This window comes from Tursiops truncatus, chromosome 2, assembly GCF_011762595.2.
Source record: "Tursiops truncatus isolate mTurTru1 chromosome 2, mTurTru1.mat.Y, whole genome shotgun sequence".
NCBI classification, from domain to species: Eukaryota; Metazoa; Chordata; class Mammalia; order Artiodactyla; family Delphinidae; genus Tursiops; species Tursiops truncatus.
This window is the reverse complement of record NC_047035.1, coordinates 159,110,513-159,128,548: the sequence shown is the minus strand read 5'-3', so window position 1 is coordinate 159,128,548 and position 18,036 is coordinate 159,110,513. Positions and strand designations below refer to the sequence as shown.

The 18,036-nt window shown below is 47.1% G+C and overlaps 1 protein-coding gene across 1 annotated transcript in view; it reads right to left on the bottom strand.

Annotated features, from left to right (window-relative positions):
- Positions 1–13,037: 13,037 nt before the first annotated feature.
- Positions 13,038–18,036, bottom strand: part of PARD3 (par-3 family cell polarity regulator) — a 676,268-nt gene continuing 671,269 nt past the window's right edge. Inside the window, exon 25 of the mRNA XM_019933350.3 lies at positions 13,038–13,155. Coding sequence (XP_019788909.2) covers positions 13,053–13,155 — 103 coding nt within the window. The 3' untranslated portion in view covers positions 13,038–13,052. The remainder of the gene's footprint in view (positions 13,156–18,036) is intronic.

Below are 18,036 nucleotides of genomic sequence, written 5' to 3'. Positions count from 1 at the left end.
TCCCTCACCCCTGAGCTCACTTGGGGTGGGTATATCTTACATAAAGTTAAAAAGGCCTAATGACAAGAATGCTAGGAATTCATCTCTCTGGGCCCTCCGTGTCTTTGAAAAACTTTTAAAGCACTGCATTACTTGGGATATGGGTTTCTGTGCTGTCCAAGGACCTTGAAATAACAGTTTCTTACTCACAGGTAAAATTTCAAAGCTCGTTTGCCACTCTGCCCTGTGAATTTGTCAGGGGCTCAGGCTGCCTCTCCCTGGGGGGGACCAGGGAGCCAGGACATTAGTGCATGGCCAGGGTGAGGATTTCATGCTATTTCTGCCTGGTGGGATCAATCATGGTTACGGTCCAATGACCATTGTGTGTTTCCCGCTCTTCCCTTCTGTGAATGGGCGTTTTTACTGGTTATCATCATTAATCTCACCCTGTACTGTGTGTTGACTGTGAAGAGGGAGCAGAGGACTCATTTCACTGTGTAGAGGAACCTTATATAGATGGGACTGAGGTGGCTATGCCTCGCCCAGGGTCTCTGCAGTGACTCCCTGGGACTTTATGGTGGTCTCTCTTGGGAAAGGGCTGGCTGTGTTCTATGAGGGAAGAAAGCACGTGGATGCTTGCGGGCCTGTGACAGAGCTGGAGAAGAAAGAAGACATATCCCAGCCTCCTGCAGCTTGGAGTACCCACGTGACTAAGCTTGGGTTAGTGGAGTATGTGGCAAGGGACATGCTCACCTACGGGTCACGCCTGAAAGGCAGAGGCATGCCTTCCACTCCTCCTTCCCCCTCCTGACAGCTCATGTGCAGACTGGGTGGTAAACCAACTTGGGTCGTGTAGACGAGACTGAAACCTTAGGGACGGCAGAGCAAGTAGACAGGAGGATCCTGGGTCCCCAACACAGGGAAGCTGCCATATCAGCCTGGAATGTTCCGTGAGGGAGAAATAAACTTCTGTCTTCTGATACCCTTTATATTGGTCCTGTTAGGACAGCTGGACGTTACTTCTACTACAACAAGCACTGCGTAAGTGCATATCCAAGTAGCTATGCATTTCAGAATTGGCGTTCCTAGAAGTCAACATCTAGGATCCCTCAGTTTCCTTGTGAATATGAAACTATAATGTTGAAGGTGATTAAACACCTTAAATTCCTTCCCCAGTTCCCGGGGGCAGCCTGTGCTTGCCTTTGTCCCAGAAGCTTGTCCCTGCCCGGGGTCCCCTGGGTCTTGCCAGGGGCAAGGCGCTGGCTGCCTTGGTCTCACTGAGGCTGGATGAATTTGAAATGAGCTTCCTCCCACAGAGCCAGTGTCACTGAGGACACAAGTGTGGCTTCAGACACATAGTCAAATGGTCAGGCCTGTGGCACTCCGGCAGGAGGGAGCCTGGGGCAGCGTGAGGAACAGGACTGACCTCTGCCCCGCACCCTAATCTTCCCCAGAGCCCCACTGTCCAGCAACTAAAGGGTTAGTGTCCGACTCACCTGGTTAGCAAGGCTCACCAGGACCTTGCTTCAAGGCTACATCTAGTGTCCGTTCTGACTTATTGGGCCCCAGGTATAGGAACCATCAAGTACTTGGAATCAGCCTTGCCTGTACGTACCAGGCTCTATCGTTCAGGTCATTCCAGTGAGTTTTCACAATGGGGTGTCCACTTAGTTCCCCTGCCTCTTATTCCTTCTTCCCACTGGAGCTTGCTTTCTTGACTCCTACGGCCATGCACTGCCCACGATATGATGGATAGGTAGATAGATAGATACATACATAGATACATAGATGTAGGTCATCTATCACTGACACCTACCTAACCACACTCAAGGGTGTTGTGTGGACTGTAGTTTAAAGCTCTGGATTCAGAGCACCTGGGTTCAGACTCTACCTCCATCAAAGTCTCGGGAAAGTTATCCTTTCTAAGCTTCAGCAGCTTCATCTTCAAAATGAAGAGAATACTACTTACCTCATGGTCCAGTTGTGAGAATTGAATGGCACATAATAAGCAGTTGAGAAACCGCAGCTGAGCTGTGCCGTTATACCTGAGCTCACCACCCACCTGGCCGTTACTCCCGGCTCGTCAAGCTGCCTCTCGACGTCAGCCTCCACAGCTCAGACATTCTCCCCATCTATCTGGTCCTGGCTTCTGCACCTGTTCTACCTGTCCCTGTTGCTGACCCCTTGCTGAGTGTGCTCAATTCTGCCCAAAGCATGACGCCTCAGGTGGGGAGGCCCTCAGGATGTGTTTACTGAATCAAGGAGTGAGTGAGCTCAGGAATTAAATATGGTGCCAACATCCATTGTTCTCTAAATACCAAGGATCTACTCTAAGCAAAGACCTGCTCAGTTGCTGTGTCAATAAGTATGGCAGCCTTCCCTAAGGGGTCCATCCTCTGTCCTTCAGTGTCGTCGTCAGAAAGGACAATAGAAGCCAGTTGACACGTCATGCCTTCATCTCCACGCTCCTGGAACTTGCAGGAAGAGAACTACCACAAAGGAAGTTCGTATTTGCTCCTGAGTTCCTGGGATTAACCCAACTCCAACACCCTGGTGGCCTCTGTGTAGACGTGAGTCACCAAGGCAATCTGTGCTCCCCATCCTGCAGTAGGACTGCCCCGCTGCAGGGTCAGTCAGCAGGGGGATGAGGGAGGTAATGAGGACGTGAGTGTCACCAGGAGTTCCCCACTGGGAAGGAACTGCCAGGCGCTGGCATAGAAGCTGGGAGCAGCTGCTCCTGCCCTGGGAACAGCGCCGGCCTCTGATATCGAGAAGAGTGAAAAAATGTCAGAAAGGGAAAACTTCCCTATTCGACTTATAAATACGCCACCTGGTCCATGAACTGGGGTTCCCTCTGTCACCCCAGAGCATCACCCCTGAGCACCACTCTAGGGTTTAGAATAAAGAACAATGTCCACATGGCTTTGCTTCAATGATTATCTCAACCTTGCTTAGGGAATCTGTCTACATAGATTAAAAAAAAAAATCTCTTTTCCTCTACTTCTCTATTCTCAAGTATAAATACCAGGTTCTGCAAAATTTTAGAAAGGAGTAGGAATGAAAATGATGTTAGGAAGGGCTGGAGTGACAAAGGAGAAGAAGGAGGCAATTTGATGAAAGGACAGCAAAGATCGAGATAGATGGAAGACAAGTGAGAATGAATCCTGGAGACACCAGTGGGTGGTTTCACATAACCAGGAACACACAGGCCAAGGACACTCTGTTCAGCTTGTGGCTGCAAGAACCGGTCCACCTGCAGACCTGCAAGAGACACAGATGATGGAACTGGGAGTCTGAGTACATCCTGGCAGAGTGAGAGACGTCATCAAAATATTTCACAATGACTTCCCTTTTATTGACCATCCTGTCACACCTGTGGCGCAAGTACAAGTAGTGTCCACGGAGAGGTCCTGCTCCATCAGGCACGTGGGTGCTGAGCTGCAGACGATGCCATGGACACCCTCTCCCCACGGCCCTCTCATGGCCTCCATCCACTGGGTGTTGCTCTGGGCAGAGCAAATGTTTCCACGGAACCATGTCTAGCCACGTGGCCCTAGAGGGCGGGCACGGCTGCTGGGCAGGTGGGACATTAGCTGCCGCTAAGGAATCAGGGTCTCCCTGGGGCTCTGGGCCTGCATTCCATGTTTCCCCCACTGTCCAAAAAGCGAAAGCTTTTGTAAACTGAAATGGCGTAAAGTGAAGAAGCAATGACCTCTTTTTGTAAGAGCGAAAATCCTCTTTGGATTTCTTTTGGCTGCTGAAAACAGGGACTCAGGGAGGTTCTTCATCAAAGCAAAGTGCTGTAAAGGGAACCTTCGAAAAGTGGGGGACACCTATATTCCACAAGCCAAAGGGACAGCTATTTATTATGGCCCTTGACTTTTCTCACTGGCATGGCTGATGAATGACTGGTGCACGTTCTCCTCTGCATTGGTGATATAGGCTCTTTAAGGACGAGGACGGTGTCCCAGGGGTGGTGACTTCCCACACAGCGTGGAGCAGGGGGCCAGCTACGTCCTGGAATGGAGCATTTGAAGGTGGACCCGTGGACATCAAGACTCTGCTCTTCAGCCTCGTCCCCCATATCCTGACTGTCCTCTGTCGATGGAAATATGACTTCCATCTGTAGCAAGGGAGTGTGAGGGTTTGCCAAAATTCTCCCCATCGTGGAGCTTTTCTCCAGCCAAAGATGACTCATTCAGGTCATCTTTGCGAAAGACCTGGAAGGCCTGTCACTTGCAGTGGCCTTGTGCCAAGAGCAGGATGGAAGAGCTCACTTCTTCTCACTGCCCACTTCCCACTCTACACAGCATCAGTCTCCCCTCCACCCTCAGGTGACCTTGCTTGCGGAAGCACAAAGGCACCAGCCCAGTTCGGGCTCAGCTTTGCCAACAGTCATAGATTTCTGCACCATGGTGTCTCCTCTCTTTCCCTGTAGAGCAACCCAAGCTTCCTCTCACCTTGGAATATTTGGGGCACCGTGAGCTGGATGGGAACCACAGCATGAGGACTCAGAGGAGCTGAACTTTCCCCGTTCCCTTCTCCACTCCTTGCTACCACCCAGCCTTCCCTTGGCTCAGTGGAAGTAGAAAAAGGAGTAATCAGGTCAAGTACATAGAAGACACTCTATAAATGGTGTTGAAATATTTGGTCCAAAACCACAAACTGTGATGCATTCTGAAGCATCATTGAAAGACTGATAGGGAACTACCTTCCTTACAGGGTCCCTCTGGAATCATGTTAATTAGATGACTCTTGAACCATGGGAAAAAATACAGTATCTCCCAAGGGAGGAAGCGGGGGTTGGGACGAATTGGGAGATTGAGATTGACATATATACACTGCTATGTATAAAACAGGTAACTAATCAGAACCCACTGTATGGCACAGGGAACTCTACTCAATGTGCTGTGGTGACCTAAATGGGAAGGAAATTAAAAAAAAAGGGGGTATATGTATATATATGGCTAATTCACTCTGCTGTACAGCAGAAACTGACGCGACATTGTAAAGCAACTATACGCTAATAATAAAAAAAAAGAATGCAGTATCTCATATATGATGCGTATACATATAGGTGGGTAACCATCAAAGAATTATTTCCTTATCATTTCAATTAAACTCAGCAAACATTAATTAAGTGACTACTGTAGGCAAACCTCTGTGCCAAGTTCAAGACCAGAATGAGAAGGACGCAGTGTCTGCTCTCTGGGAGCACAACGCTATCAGGAGAAGAGTGAGTTGACAATTCATAAAGATGTGTTGAGACCCAAGGACGGTGACAGCCACTAGCATGAGTCTTCCTTGAGGTGAGGCTGGTGGCTAAACTCAAGGCAAGGTTGATTTAGAAAGTGATGTTTCCCTGGGCTCTGAGTGAGGGCTAAGATTTTCCTTAATGTCAGGTGTGCGCATGGTGGGCTTGGGTGGGGCTGGGAATGATGGTGGACCAGTGTTCGTGGCAGAGGAAGGCCACGAGCAAAGGCCTGGAAGGGTGAAGACACGTGCGTTCCTGGGGAGCCTGGCTGATCCAATGTGTCTTCAGTGGAGGCTGTATAGAGGTGCAGAGGGCCAGAGGGCTGGAGGGATGCAGGGGGTCTGACTGTATAGGACGTTGCGCTCCACGCTCGGGAGACATCCTGGAGGCCCCTATATGATCTTCTATGGGTGAGGACCTGATTACACCTGCATTTTAGAAAAGGGATTACTTTCACCTGTTAATGAACTACAAGACATTGAGGGTCCACTCTCTCACCTCCAACACCAATGTAGTGCCACAAAAATGGTACCATGACAAGGAAACTTCAAGTACCATTGGTGCGCCTATGTAAAGGGGTGTGTATCACACTGTCCTGGCTCAGGGGGGCCTTCAGGTGGTTCCTGAGCCCAGCCATGTACAGAGAGAGACATGTCCTTTTCCCTTCCGTTGCCCTGCTGGGGGTTCAGAACCCCACATCTTCCTCTTGACCATTTTCAGAGGAGCTCCCCACCTGGGGTTAATCAGACCGGAAGGCATTGGTGAGGGCCCGGGCAGTCCCTGCGAGCTGAGCAGCTGGGCAGGAGGCTGGCTGGGCCTCGCCCCAGGGAGGCTGTGCAGCCTGCGTCCCGGTTCTCTCCTGTCTGCCTGGTCTCTTCTCCTCGTGGTCTCCATCCTCTCGCTCCACCCACCTCCACCTCTGAGCCTGGACATCTGTCCTAGTGCAGGGGCTGAGGGAGAGGGAAGAGCAGGTGGGGGCCTTGTGTTTACTTGTCAGGTTTTCTTCCCTAATCTTGCCTACGTTAGTCCTTGTCTTCTCATTAAAAGAAAAAATAGGGCTTCCCTGGTGGCGCAGTGGTTGAGAGCCCGCCTGCCGATGCAGGGGACGCGGGTTCGTGCCCCGGTCCAGGAAGATCCCACATGCGGTGGAGCGGCTGGGCCCGTGAGCCGTGGCCGCTGAGCCTGCGCGTCCGGAGCCTGTGCTCCACAATGGGAGAGGCCACAGCAGTGAGAGGCCCGCGTACCGCAAAAAAAAAAAAAGAAAAAAAGAAAAGAAAAAACAATCCAGGAAGAGGTTTATTTTTCTCTGTTTTCTACTCTCATTTCCCCTTTGAGAGCCAAGAGTCACAGAATAGTCCAAAGTTTGACCAGGGAACAGGACAAAATTAAAATAAGAAAGGTTGGGGCGCAGGAAATACTGCCAATATTTTACAGTAGCTGTAAGTGGAATATAACCTTTAAAAACTGTGAATCACTGTATTGTACACCTGTAACTTATATAATATTGTACATCAACCGTACTTCAGTAAAAAAAAAATTTCTGGTGTTTTTCCCACAAAAAGAAAAGAAAGACTGGGGGAAAGTTGTTTCACATCTCAAAAATATCCTATAGCAAAGGGATTCTTTCAATGTTATTGGCTTTTATTAATATATGTATTATGTGCATTAAATGCAAAATTCTTGAAATTCATCAAATACTTTCCTACAGGCATTTAAACATATCCAAGTCACCAGAGCACAGGTATTTATAGCCCAGCAAATACTAGTAAATCCATCTGGATCCTAATTAATGCAGTTATATTTCCACGCAGACAAAACTTGAGTGCTTATTACAATCATTCAACCAGCTGGCTGGTTCCTCCCCAACGACATCACTACTCTGAGTAATTGTGCATAGAAAATATTTTCGCAGATCATCTTTTTTATGAAAAAGGAGCTCAAGGCACAGAGATAATTCACTCCATCCCTCATCTGTAAATCCTAATCCGGTTTAAGTATATTCACATCTCTCTTAAATAGTCTCCTTAGGTTCCGTAAGCTTTCGAATCTCTTTCCAAAAATTGCTCAGTTCTGAAAAATGTCTCTTTGGATATAATACTTGGTTACGTGAAGTCTGCCCTGGACCCCAACCAATTCTGGAGTGCCCACCCCTGACACGGCATCCCTGAGGTCCCAAATTTTTTGGTAAAGTTTCCAGGTGCCAAAATACTGTTCTCACATCATATTTCACCTGCTGGAAAAGTGGCAGAAGGTTTTATTTCTGGTCTGCTAGATGACATGGTCCAAAATCTTTGAACAGGATCACCCTCACTGTGGTCCACCTAGGAATGTCCCAGTGACCCCAAGGCTGTTGTATTTCAAGATGTACCCATAGTGTGATGGGGCCTTTTCCCTCTTTAGACAGATCACTTTTAGATAGACCCTGAAGCCTCATTAGATCACTTTTAGATAGACTCTGCACCTGAAGGAAGCTCTTCCAGGAGTGAGCGGGAGCCACTGAAGATTCTTGCCCTGGCTTTATTTTTTCTGGACCTAATGCACATATGTTTGAAAACTCTTCCTCCTGCCTTGTCATCCAATCCAGGCCTTCTCCTGGAAATCAGAAGAGCACGGTCTGGGAAAGATGCCCTTGACTTGGGTTCTTTACATTCTGCTTTACATCAACTGAAATTAAAGAAAGCCATATTCCTTGTTATTTTTTGGTGTGTGTGATTTTCATCTGACAGTGCTCTTTCCAAAATTATATAAGTGGGATTGTTATTCACATGGTGTGGTGACAGGTAGGAAAGCCCTTCATCACTTCAAAACATAATCTTTGCACAAGTGACTGAGTGTCTTTTGTGTGCATGTGTGTGTGTGTGCGCGCGTGTGTGTATGCATGTGTGTGTGTGTGAGCAATTTTTTCCTAGAAGCCTGTCATTAGTAAATCACTCATTTGGAGTTTAAAAAGTGTTTGTGTTTGACTATGATGGTGTGTGAGGAATTGGGAGATTGGGATTGACATATATACACTAATATGTATAAAATGGATAATAAGAACCTGTTACATAAAAAAAATAATAAAATTCTAAAATTAAAAAAAAAGAAAAAAATTATGCATAAAGCTTGATAATTTATCTTGTAAAAAAAAAGTGTATATGCTTGACTATGAAGGAATTTTTTTAGTATACCTCTAACAGGCCTAACTGATGGTCATTCTTTCTTCAAGTAACAGAGTCCCCTAGAATGTTCTTTGAAACTACAGCTTTCTAGGTCCTACCCCTATGGAATCATAATCTTTGGTAGGAGAAGCTAAGGATCTGTGATTTTAACAACATTCTAAGGGTTTCTTATGTACCATGAAGTCTGAAACCATCAACAAAACGAAAGGACAACCTACTGAATGAGAGAAATATTTGCAAATGAAATGACAGATAAGAGGTTAATATCCAAAATATATAAATGGCTCATACAACTCAATTTCAAAAAACCAAAAAACACAATTAAAAAAATGGGCAGAAGACTCAAATAGATGTTTTTCCAAAAAAGATACTGATGGCCAACAGGCACATGAAAAGATGTTCAACATCAGAGAAATGCAAATCAAACCACAATGAGATATTACCTCACACCTGTCAGAAAGGCTATCATCAAAACATCTACAAATAACAAATGTTGAAGAGGATCTGGAGAAAAGGGAATGCTTGCACACTGTTAGTGAGAATGTAAATGGGTGCAGCCGCTACAGAAAACAGTATGGAGGTTCCTCAAAAAAATAAAAATAGAACTACCATATGATCCAGAAATTCCACTCCTGGGTATATATCTAAGGAAAACAAAAACACTAAATTGAAATGATATTTGCACCCCAGTGTTCAAAGCAACATTATTTACAATAGCCAAGACATGGAAGCAACTAAGCGTCCACCAGCAGATGAATGGATAAAGAAGTTGTGGTATATATATAATAGAATACTACTCAGCCATAAAAAAGAATGGAATTCTGACATTTGAAACAACATGGATGAACCTAAAGGGTATTAAGCTTAGTGAAAAAGTCAGAGAAAGACAAATACTGTATTTTATCAGTTATATGTGGAATATAAAAAATAAAACAAATGAATAATTATAGCAAAACAGAAAGAGACTCACAGATATAGAGAACAAACTAGTGGTTACCAGTGGGGAGATGGAAGTGGCAGAGGGCAAGATAGGGGTAGGGGATTAAGAGATACAAACTACTATGTATAAAATAAATAAGCTACAAGAACATACTGTACCACAGGGAACTATAGCCATTATTTCATAGTAACTTTAAACAGAGTATAGCCTATAAAAATATTGAATGGTTATGTTGTACACCTGAAACTAGTATAATATTGTAAATCAACTATTCTTCAATTTAAAAAAGAAAAGAAATTAGCTGAAATTAAGAATTTGATAGCTGAGTTGTTTCTCAGATTAGTCAGAGGAGGAGAAAGAATTAGTGAACTGGAAAAGGGGCCAAAAAACTAACCAAATGAGAGGGAAAAAAAAAAAAACCCTAAAGTCTGAGAACCACTAAGTTAAATACTAATAATAGCTATTATTATCCTGGTCTATGTAATCTCTCCACCTAAAAAATGAACTCCCCCTCAAAAAAATCCTGGGGTCTCTCAAGACTCAGTCTTTTTTTTTTTTTGCAGTACGCGGGCCTCTCACTGCTGTGGCCTCTCCCGTTGCGGAGCACAGGCTCCGGACGCGCAGGCTCATCCGCCATGGCTCACGGGCCCAGCCGCTCCGCGGCATGTGGGAACTTCCCGGACCGGGGCACAAACCCGTGTCCCCTGCATCGGCAGACGGACTCTCAACCACTGCGCCACCAGGGAAGCCCAAGACTCAGTCTTTTTGTGGACTTGCATGCAAAGAAACAGCCTGATACCACAGTCCATGAAGAACAATGTTACAGCAGGTATCATGACAATGGCAGGGCACGACTCTCACAGAATAATTTACCCCAAAAGCAACCCCAGTGACTCTTCAGGCCTCACTCTCACTCCTCCAATTTTTCTACTCTCAAAACCATATGTATCTATTAAAATTCTTTCCCTCTCACGCATTGAAAAACACAAGCTGCAAAAGAAAGCTTTGGAGAGTTGGAGAAATGTGACTGAGCCATATACTAAACCTTACTATAGAATTATTAGTTTAGTTGTGTGTGACGATAGTCGTGTGGTTATGTAAGTAAATGCCCTTCATCTGAGGGGACGAATTCTGAAGTATTTAGGGGCGAGGTGTCATGACAGCTTCAACTTACTTTCAAATGGTTCAGAAAAATAACCCTATATAAATATATTTGTGTGTGTGAAAGTGAAGGAAAGTAAACGTGGCTAAATGCTAACGATTGGTAAATCTAAGGTATGTTTGGATTATCTTGTAACTGTTTTGTAGATTTAAGTTGCGGAGAAACAAATCGCTTTCTGTTCTTCTTGCTGCCCTCTCCCCACCTCCCATGCCCACCCTCCAGCTGGAAGTGACCACCTTCCTTGACCACATCAAACCACAGACCCAAGGCCACCATGCTTCCCGGTTTCCCTTGCAAGCCATTGAAGCAAGTAGAAGGATAGTTGTCTGCTCTCACATTAATTTTCCTTCAATAAATTCCACCCTGTAATGCAGGGATATGCTTATCACTTAGTTTCCAGCGAACAGTGAACTGAAAACCTCCAGAGTGTATTGCAGTCCCAAGGGACTAGAGAAATAAAAGCCGGCAGACAGTCCAGGGCGCTCTTGGGTCTGATTCCATTTTTAGATGGATGTGTAGAGAGTACACTGGTATCTCTGGACTAGATGGGCCATGAGAACAAATATCTCTTACTTACCACTAAACCTACTCATCACTGAAATTCCTTCTCCTCCACCCACGGTTCTCCAGTTCTGGATTAGCTCACAAATCTCTCAGCATCACATGGCCGAGTGGAACCCTCCTGAACGGCAGAGGTTTAACAATGTTCCAGGAAGCATCCTGTCCCTTGCATCTGCCAGTGGGATCCCAACCTCCATGTGATCGAAGCACTTTAGAGCTCTCAGGACACCAGGCCCAAAGTTCTCAAAATCAACGGGAAAAGTGAGATGCTGTATCCAGCGGCATCCAGGGGTGTTACGTAAAGCAGGCAGCTAGAACTGTGTAGAGTTCATTGGCGCTAAGTCAAGGCTCGTTAGCAACACGGTGATAAATGTCACTGTGGTCAAACACATTCTGCTTGTGTGTGTGATACCAGAAAACAACACTTCAACGTAGACCTTCATTGAAGGGGTTGGGTCAGGGGAGAAAGAGGCTGGTCCCATCACAACAGCAGAGCCTTCTCTGGCTCCCCTCTGACTTCACCACTCAGGACCTCAGGGGTGCTGGAACTGGGGGACTTCGAGGTTGTGTAACAGCAGAGTCCCAAAGAGGCCAGTGGAGGTAGTTTGATGTAATACAAACGTGACAGACGTAAGTGCATTTGAACCTTAGCTCCACAGTGACCAGAGCTTGATTCGGAGTTTCTATTTCATCTGAAAATCAGAAGTAATAACACTTCCAGCTTTCTGTGTGGAAGAAATCAGAATACGGAAGGAAAGACCCCAACACGGGAGCTCTTCTGATCTTTGTTGATAACAGGAAATGGCTTTCCCAAGCCCTAGAGAGCGTTACTGTCAAGAAGAGGGTTGTCTCCCGTGCCCCTCCAGCTCACCAAACAGGACCCCGTGGCAGGAGTCCCAAGCCCCGAGGCACAGCACTTCCTGTTCATTTTTCTGGACACCCCTCAGTTCATGCAGCTGACATTTGCAGGGCATCAGCTGCATGACATGTGGGGGTGACTCGGGCTGGGCCATGGGAGGGAGGCACATGGGTGAGCCAAACCATGGCCCTTCCTCAAGGAGGTTCTATTCCAGGGTGTCTGGACAAGCACAGAAAGACACTCATGGTGTCAAGCAAGTGGAGAGCCATGGCGGGGATGGAGCAAGATACCACGGCCAGTTGACGGGCAGATGGAAGCCTTCAGTGAGGCTCCCCAAAGAGGGCTGTGATTTACGTGGGCCCTGGAGACGGGCAGGGCTGTGACAGATGGCAGAGGGTCGAGGAGGGAGCCGGAACAGCTGGGGCCTGCTTACACAAGGGCCGGCAGTCTGCTGTGGGTTGGTATTACGTGGACACGCTCACATCCGCTCACTCCACATGCAAACACCATTCCTCAGTTGGGAGGTTCTGCTTGATTCTTAGGGTCATTACAAGGTACAGAGAAGCACAGAGCATTTAAACCAATGCTCAGCAGTGCTCTGCCCGAGAAAGAGAAGCCAACTTTTCACTCTTGCGAGAGGAATAACTTGGGCTGCTTTTCTTAGTTAAACAATTGTAGAGCCAGCAGGTGCCGCGAGCATAAGGGAAACCCAGAAGAAACACTCATGGCTGGAGGAAGGCATCCCCAGGAACCCTTGGTGAAGGGCTCTGCAGAGGCGTTGTTGCCAGTGGCCAGAGTTGCTTCCCAATTCTGAACATCGGAGAGGCCAGCCGACGTTGGCTAGGGCACTCTGGCTGTGGTCTGTGGCAGAAAAGAAGCCAACGACCCGGAAAAGAAGTTCACAGGAGGGAAGGTGTTCTACGCTCGTGACCTGAGGTCAGCCGAGGGTGAGAGTCATAGGATGAACTGGTCCCAGTCAAGCAGGGGCCTCATGCTCTAGTCCCCTCCAGACCCACGAGGCTAGTGCAGTGCAGCATCCTGGAACACACACCTGGAGATGTGAGCAGGAACTAAAGGGACAGTAATCCTGGAGCCCATCTACCACTGAACATAATTGGCAATCCAAGCTGGGAAGGTCACCCTCGCCCCCCGCAGAGAGGCATCCACCAGACAGCACAGGACCATCCCTCTGGGTGACAATTACCTTGTTCTGAGCATAGAAGCACTGTGCTGGGCAACCTGGAGAAAGAGAAGCGTGTTTATCACATTAGTACCAGCTGGCCAGAAAGGTCCCACCATTTCCACACTGTTCATCGTTCAACACAGATCTCAGTATATGACGATCTTAACACCGACACCTCTATCTGTGTCATCACTTCCACACGGTGAATTCCTAGCAGGGATGCGGGCTGTGTAGTCGCCTGTTCATCCCAGAGGGTGGCAGCCACCCAAGCCCTGGAATGTTTTTTGGTGGGAACACTGATGAGCAAGTAATTGTTAAACATCTTAAAAATCTTTCCTGTAACAGGTTACATGTAGATTATGTTAAATTCATAAGTACAATCCTTGTCAGTTTGTCTCATTTATATCCAATCCTAGATAAAAGTCCCTTTTCTCTACGGTTTCCTGTCACCTATTATTTTTTAATCAGATAATCTGACATCAAACTACACCAGTGTGGAAGAAAGCCGATGAACAGAAGGGACACTGGGCTAATTTCAACTGGTCTCCTGAAGTTCAAATCAAGGTGCTGGACGGAACAACCGGTTACGTTCTTTGGAGTCTCAAATTCACCAAGATCAATAGCTGTACTTTCTCACTAGCCCCCTTTATCTCCAATCTGTCTCTCCAACTGCACCACTGTGTGTGATCAAAGAGTGAAGGACGGCTCCCCGGACCCTCAGAGGAAGGTCCTTGTGGGACTTGTACCTTGAACATGCTGTCAGAAGGAGCAGTGACAATGGCCCGGCGCTGCTGGCCTGGGGGCCCTGTCTCCGGTTTCACCAGGGAGACACAAGGACAGACAGCTGCTCCAGGCATGTTTGTGTATATGTAAATATCCATATACTCACTCCAAACTCTGAGAGCAGTCTGGCCATCTGCCACGAATTCAGTGTCTCAACCATCCAGGAGCGTCGCAGATGGAGAGACGGAGTACGCACCGCGCATCTCCGCCCCAGTCTCAAGCACGCAGACCGTCCCAGAGCTACATTTCTGAGCCTTTGAGATTTTCCCATCCCATGATTACAATAAATAGAGAGTACAATTCAAATGAAATGTTGTCTTATTGTGCCATTGTTCCTCACGGGGCGGGGGAAACGCCAAGGCGTTATTAACAAGACAAAGTTGAAAATGCCCAGACAATAGGATATCCAGACAGCCCTCCCTCTCCTCCAAAGCTGTTCTCTAAACACTACCAATAAGTCTCCCCCTCAGATCCAAATCAAGAGCCCATTGAAAGACTTCCTTACTTCGGATCTCAGAGACAAAAGCGAACAGCCCAGCAGTCTCCAACGCATCCTACTGTGCCTCCTGCTTTCTCCCCGGCCCCACCCCGAAGTCTCCCTGCCTTAGCTTCTCTTTATTTCCCTGGATTCTCAGCGCTGCTGCCTTGTTTCCATAGAATCACAGAAGTCAAAGCTAAAAAAGACTTTGCACGATTTTCCCCTTCACACAAACCCCAAGGGCAGAATGTTACCGAATTCCTACACTTAGATCCACAACAGCCTTTCCTACGGGGAGTGGGGCCTGAGCGCGGACAGTCACACGTGATTACTGAGTCCTGTCATCCACTCGGAGAACAGCATCGGGCTTGGCAGGTCTGAGACGGCTGAGGCAACACTCTCCTTCCAAAAGAGCTTTCATCCCTCCACTCGGCTCTCATTTCCTGCTCAGGATTCGATGCCTCAAGTTCATGTATATTTCTAAGCCCTCTCATGGCAAACTCTACCCATCACTAATGTGTGGAGCATGCCCCACGCCAAGAAGCACTCAGAGAGACGGATGGGGCAGGAGACGGGGGGCAGGCGAACTCCACGATGCTTTGTCCCGTCTGTGCCACGGTGTGACCTTGGGAGCTGCCCAGCTCACGTCAGGCCAGCAGGAAGCTAACTGTTCCAGAGATGACGATACTGCAGAGCATCTGTCTTGGAAGTTGGTTTCCTGTGACCCAGTTATAGGCCTTCCCTTCCTTCCACTAAACCAGAAAGCGCCTGCCTCCTGTACTGGTCTTTTGGGGTCTGCCTTGACTCGCTTTAAAGGTTCAGTTAAGTATCAAGGTTCGGTGACATGACCTAGGTCGTCCCTTCAACATCTTAACACTAAAAGTATTGCCTAATGGCAGAAAAGTAGGGCGTTGAGAGCTGGCCGGTGCAAGAAATATTTCAGAACCCAAATTAGTGATGGTAGATGACCATCAACTGCTGGGTGGGTCCTCATGTTTACTCTTAAGCAATAGAATCAAAACATTAAGTTGATTTTCCACAGTCTTCCCATTACATGATCTTTCCATCACAGATGGGAATGACAAGTCTCTCGGCCTAGGCGGTAGATCATACGTAGACCATAGGGACAAGAAAATGTTCCTGGACCTTCCAGTCTATCAGTCTGGCAAAGTGGGCACGTCCTTCCTACTGGACAGGCTCACTCGGGCAGCTGTGCCCACTGACCCTGTCCGCCAACGGGGACCTGGTTCACACACAGAACCAACAATTGATCATGAGCTGTCCAATTTCACAACTGTAGGAGTCTGCTCTCCACACCAGTCTGAAAATCAGCCTCGTTAAGAACCATGATCAGATCTATCGATCCCTTCTCTCAGCATCTCTTCAAGGGAGTCTCCAGATACACTTGACGGAGCTGGATTTAATTTAAGCACTTTGCTGTCTACAGATCCTATTAAGTTAGCTTTGTGAACATTATGACATGAAGGTCTCAGCTTCCCTAAGGAGAGCTGAGCCCCAGTGTTCTTGACGTCTTGCATTTCCCCCAGCTTGAGGAAGGATTTGGGCACATCTTCCCCTCATTTCCAGGTGAGCCCTGTGTTACTGTCACCTGTCTCACACCGCGTACCACGCCATCTTGCCACCTAGATTTCTCTCCCTGACGAGCAATGACTTAGAGTGGTCTCACCCCCAAGACCACATACCCACCGCTCTCACACTCCATCCCACTCTGAGAAGCAACTTTCCTGCCCATATAGAGAGAAGATTAAAGCAGCTTGAAGGATCCACATCTCCTTCCTACTGTGTTTTCACCTCTGGAGAAGGTCTTTCTAGCCAACGTCTGCTGGCCTGATTCTTTGACAGTGGGACAGAGTGGGAATGATGAGTGTGCAGAGGAGATAGATTTTCAACCCCTTTATTTTCTTGAAACTATTTCCTCTGCTAGTGTGAATGGAATTTTTTAAATGATAGCTAAAGCACAGCAGGAAAATAATGTAAATCTAGTGCTAGGAAAGTCTTCCCTCCAGGTGCCATTCAAAAGCCAAACTCATTTGACAGAAGATGCAGGGGTTCAAAACAGTTGAGAGGTTGCTTGCTTTGCCTTGCCTGATCACATCAAAGAAAGAGAGGCAAGTGTGTAGGGACTGAACTCGGAGACCCTGGGCTCAGAGCGTGGAGCCGTGAGTCAGCCCCGGAGACACCCCCTGAAAACAGGCATTCGGACTCGTCCAGATGATTAACTGGCGGCGTGTGTAGGTGAAGCTCGTGTTGCAGATGCTTTCGGAGTATTTTGTCATGTCATTTGTTCCATTAAGATTTGTTTAAAAGAAGAAGAAGAAAAAAATCCAGGAAGCTAATGTCAACAGGTAAGAGGATTTTAAAAATACCATCCCTCCCCCTTCAAGTGGCATTGCCTAGATCAACACTTAGCCATATATCAGGAATGCTTTTGAAAGAAATTATGTGAAAACAGCAGTCAAAAGTTCCTATTATTTCAAGAAGCTTTTTCCAAAATATCTACTTTGATTTCACACTTCTGAACACAAGGAGCCACGGTGGTATTTTTAAGTGGAAGCTTGTTCTGAAACGGATGAGTGGTGTTGCCATGAAACAGGAAGCTGGTGAGACGCAAAGCACAAATGTGTCCTGGAACAGCGACTGCTGCAGGAGGCTGTCCCCGCTCTAGTAACACGTGACGTGGGGCAAGCCTGGGTGCCAACCCATCCCAAAGAGGTACACATCTGAACAGCAGTGGGTGCTAGAAGTCCCCTCCAGGTGGGATGGTTGCAGTAAGACACAGAAAGCACCAGAGATTAAAGTGAGGTTGAGTGAAATCCTAGTCTTTCTTTGGGGTAATACTTCGCTTGAAAAGGACTTTTGCTTTGCTTTGTTACTTTCCTCACCTAAAACTATAATGTTGTAATCCTTTCCCACTTCATCAGTAGAAAGCATTGATGGTTGTGAAAGTTTTGTTTGTTTGCTGGATTTGAGAAGCATAAGCAAAGAACTGAGAGCAGTAACAAGAGCAGTAGAAATGCCATTGATGAACCATGTGAGGCTGGGGAAGGAAACCTTTGTTCCTGGTGATCAACTCGAGAGCATCTTAGCTCTGTGGTTTCTGTCTCATTCCAGGGATGGGGTTGACACCAGCTCAAGTTTCAGGGTGATTTGAACTAACTGGGACAATCTTTCAAACTAAGGAAAGGCTTGTATTCCAAATCATAAAAAACTGGTATGGTCCTTCTTATTCCAACCTTTTCTGAACTACCCAGTCCTACAGATATTAGGTGAGACAAAGCAAGGGCTGGAGGGAAGGGATCACAGTGGGCCAGAGTGGGGTGAAGAAGCCAAAGAGGACGAAGGGGACATCTGCATAGAAGGGTCACCTGCAAGGGGTGTCAGGCAGTGGTCCAGCCCAGGGGACGCGAGCCCTGTGGGGTGAAGGGTATCCACGCGGGGCTGGCTTCAGTGGAGGCTGCACACATCAGACAAACCCAGACTGAGGGATATTCTGCGTGCTACTAGTCTGTCATCTTCAGAAATGTCAACATCCTGATCATTAAGCAAGGACTGAGAAAATTTCCAGACAGAGAGACTAATGTGGCATCATAACTAAATGCAGTGCATGATTTGGGATCGGATCCTTTTGCTATACAGCCATTATTTGGACAGTTGG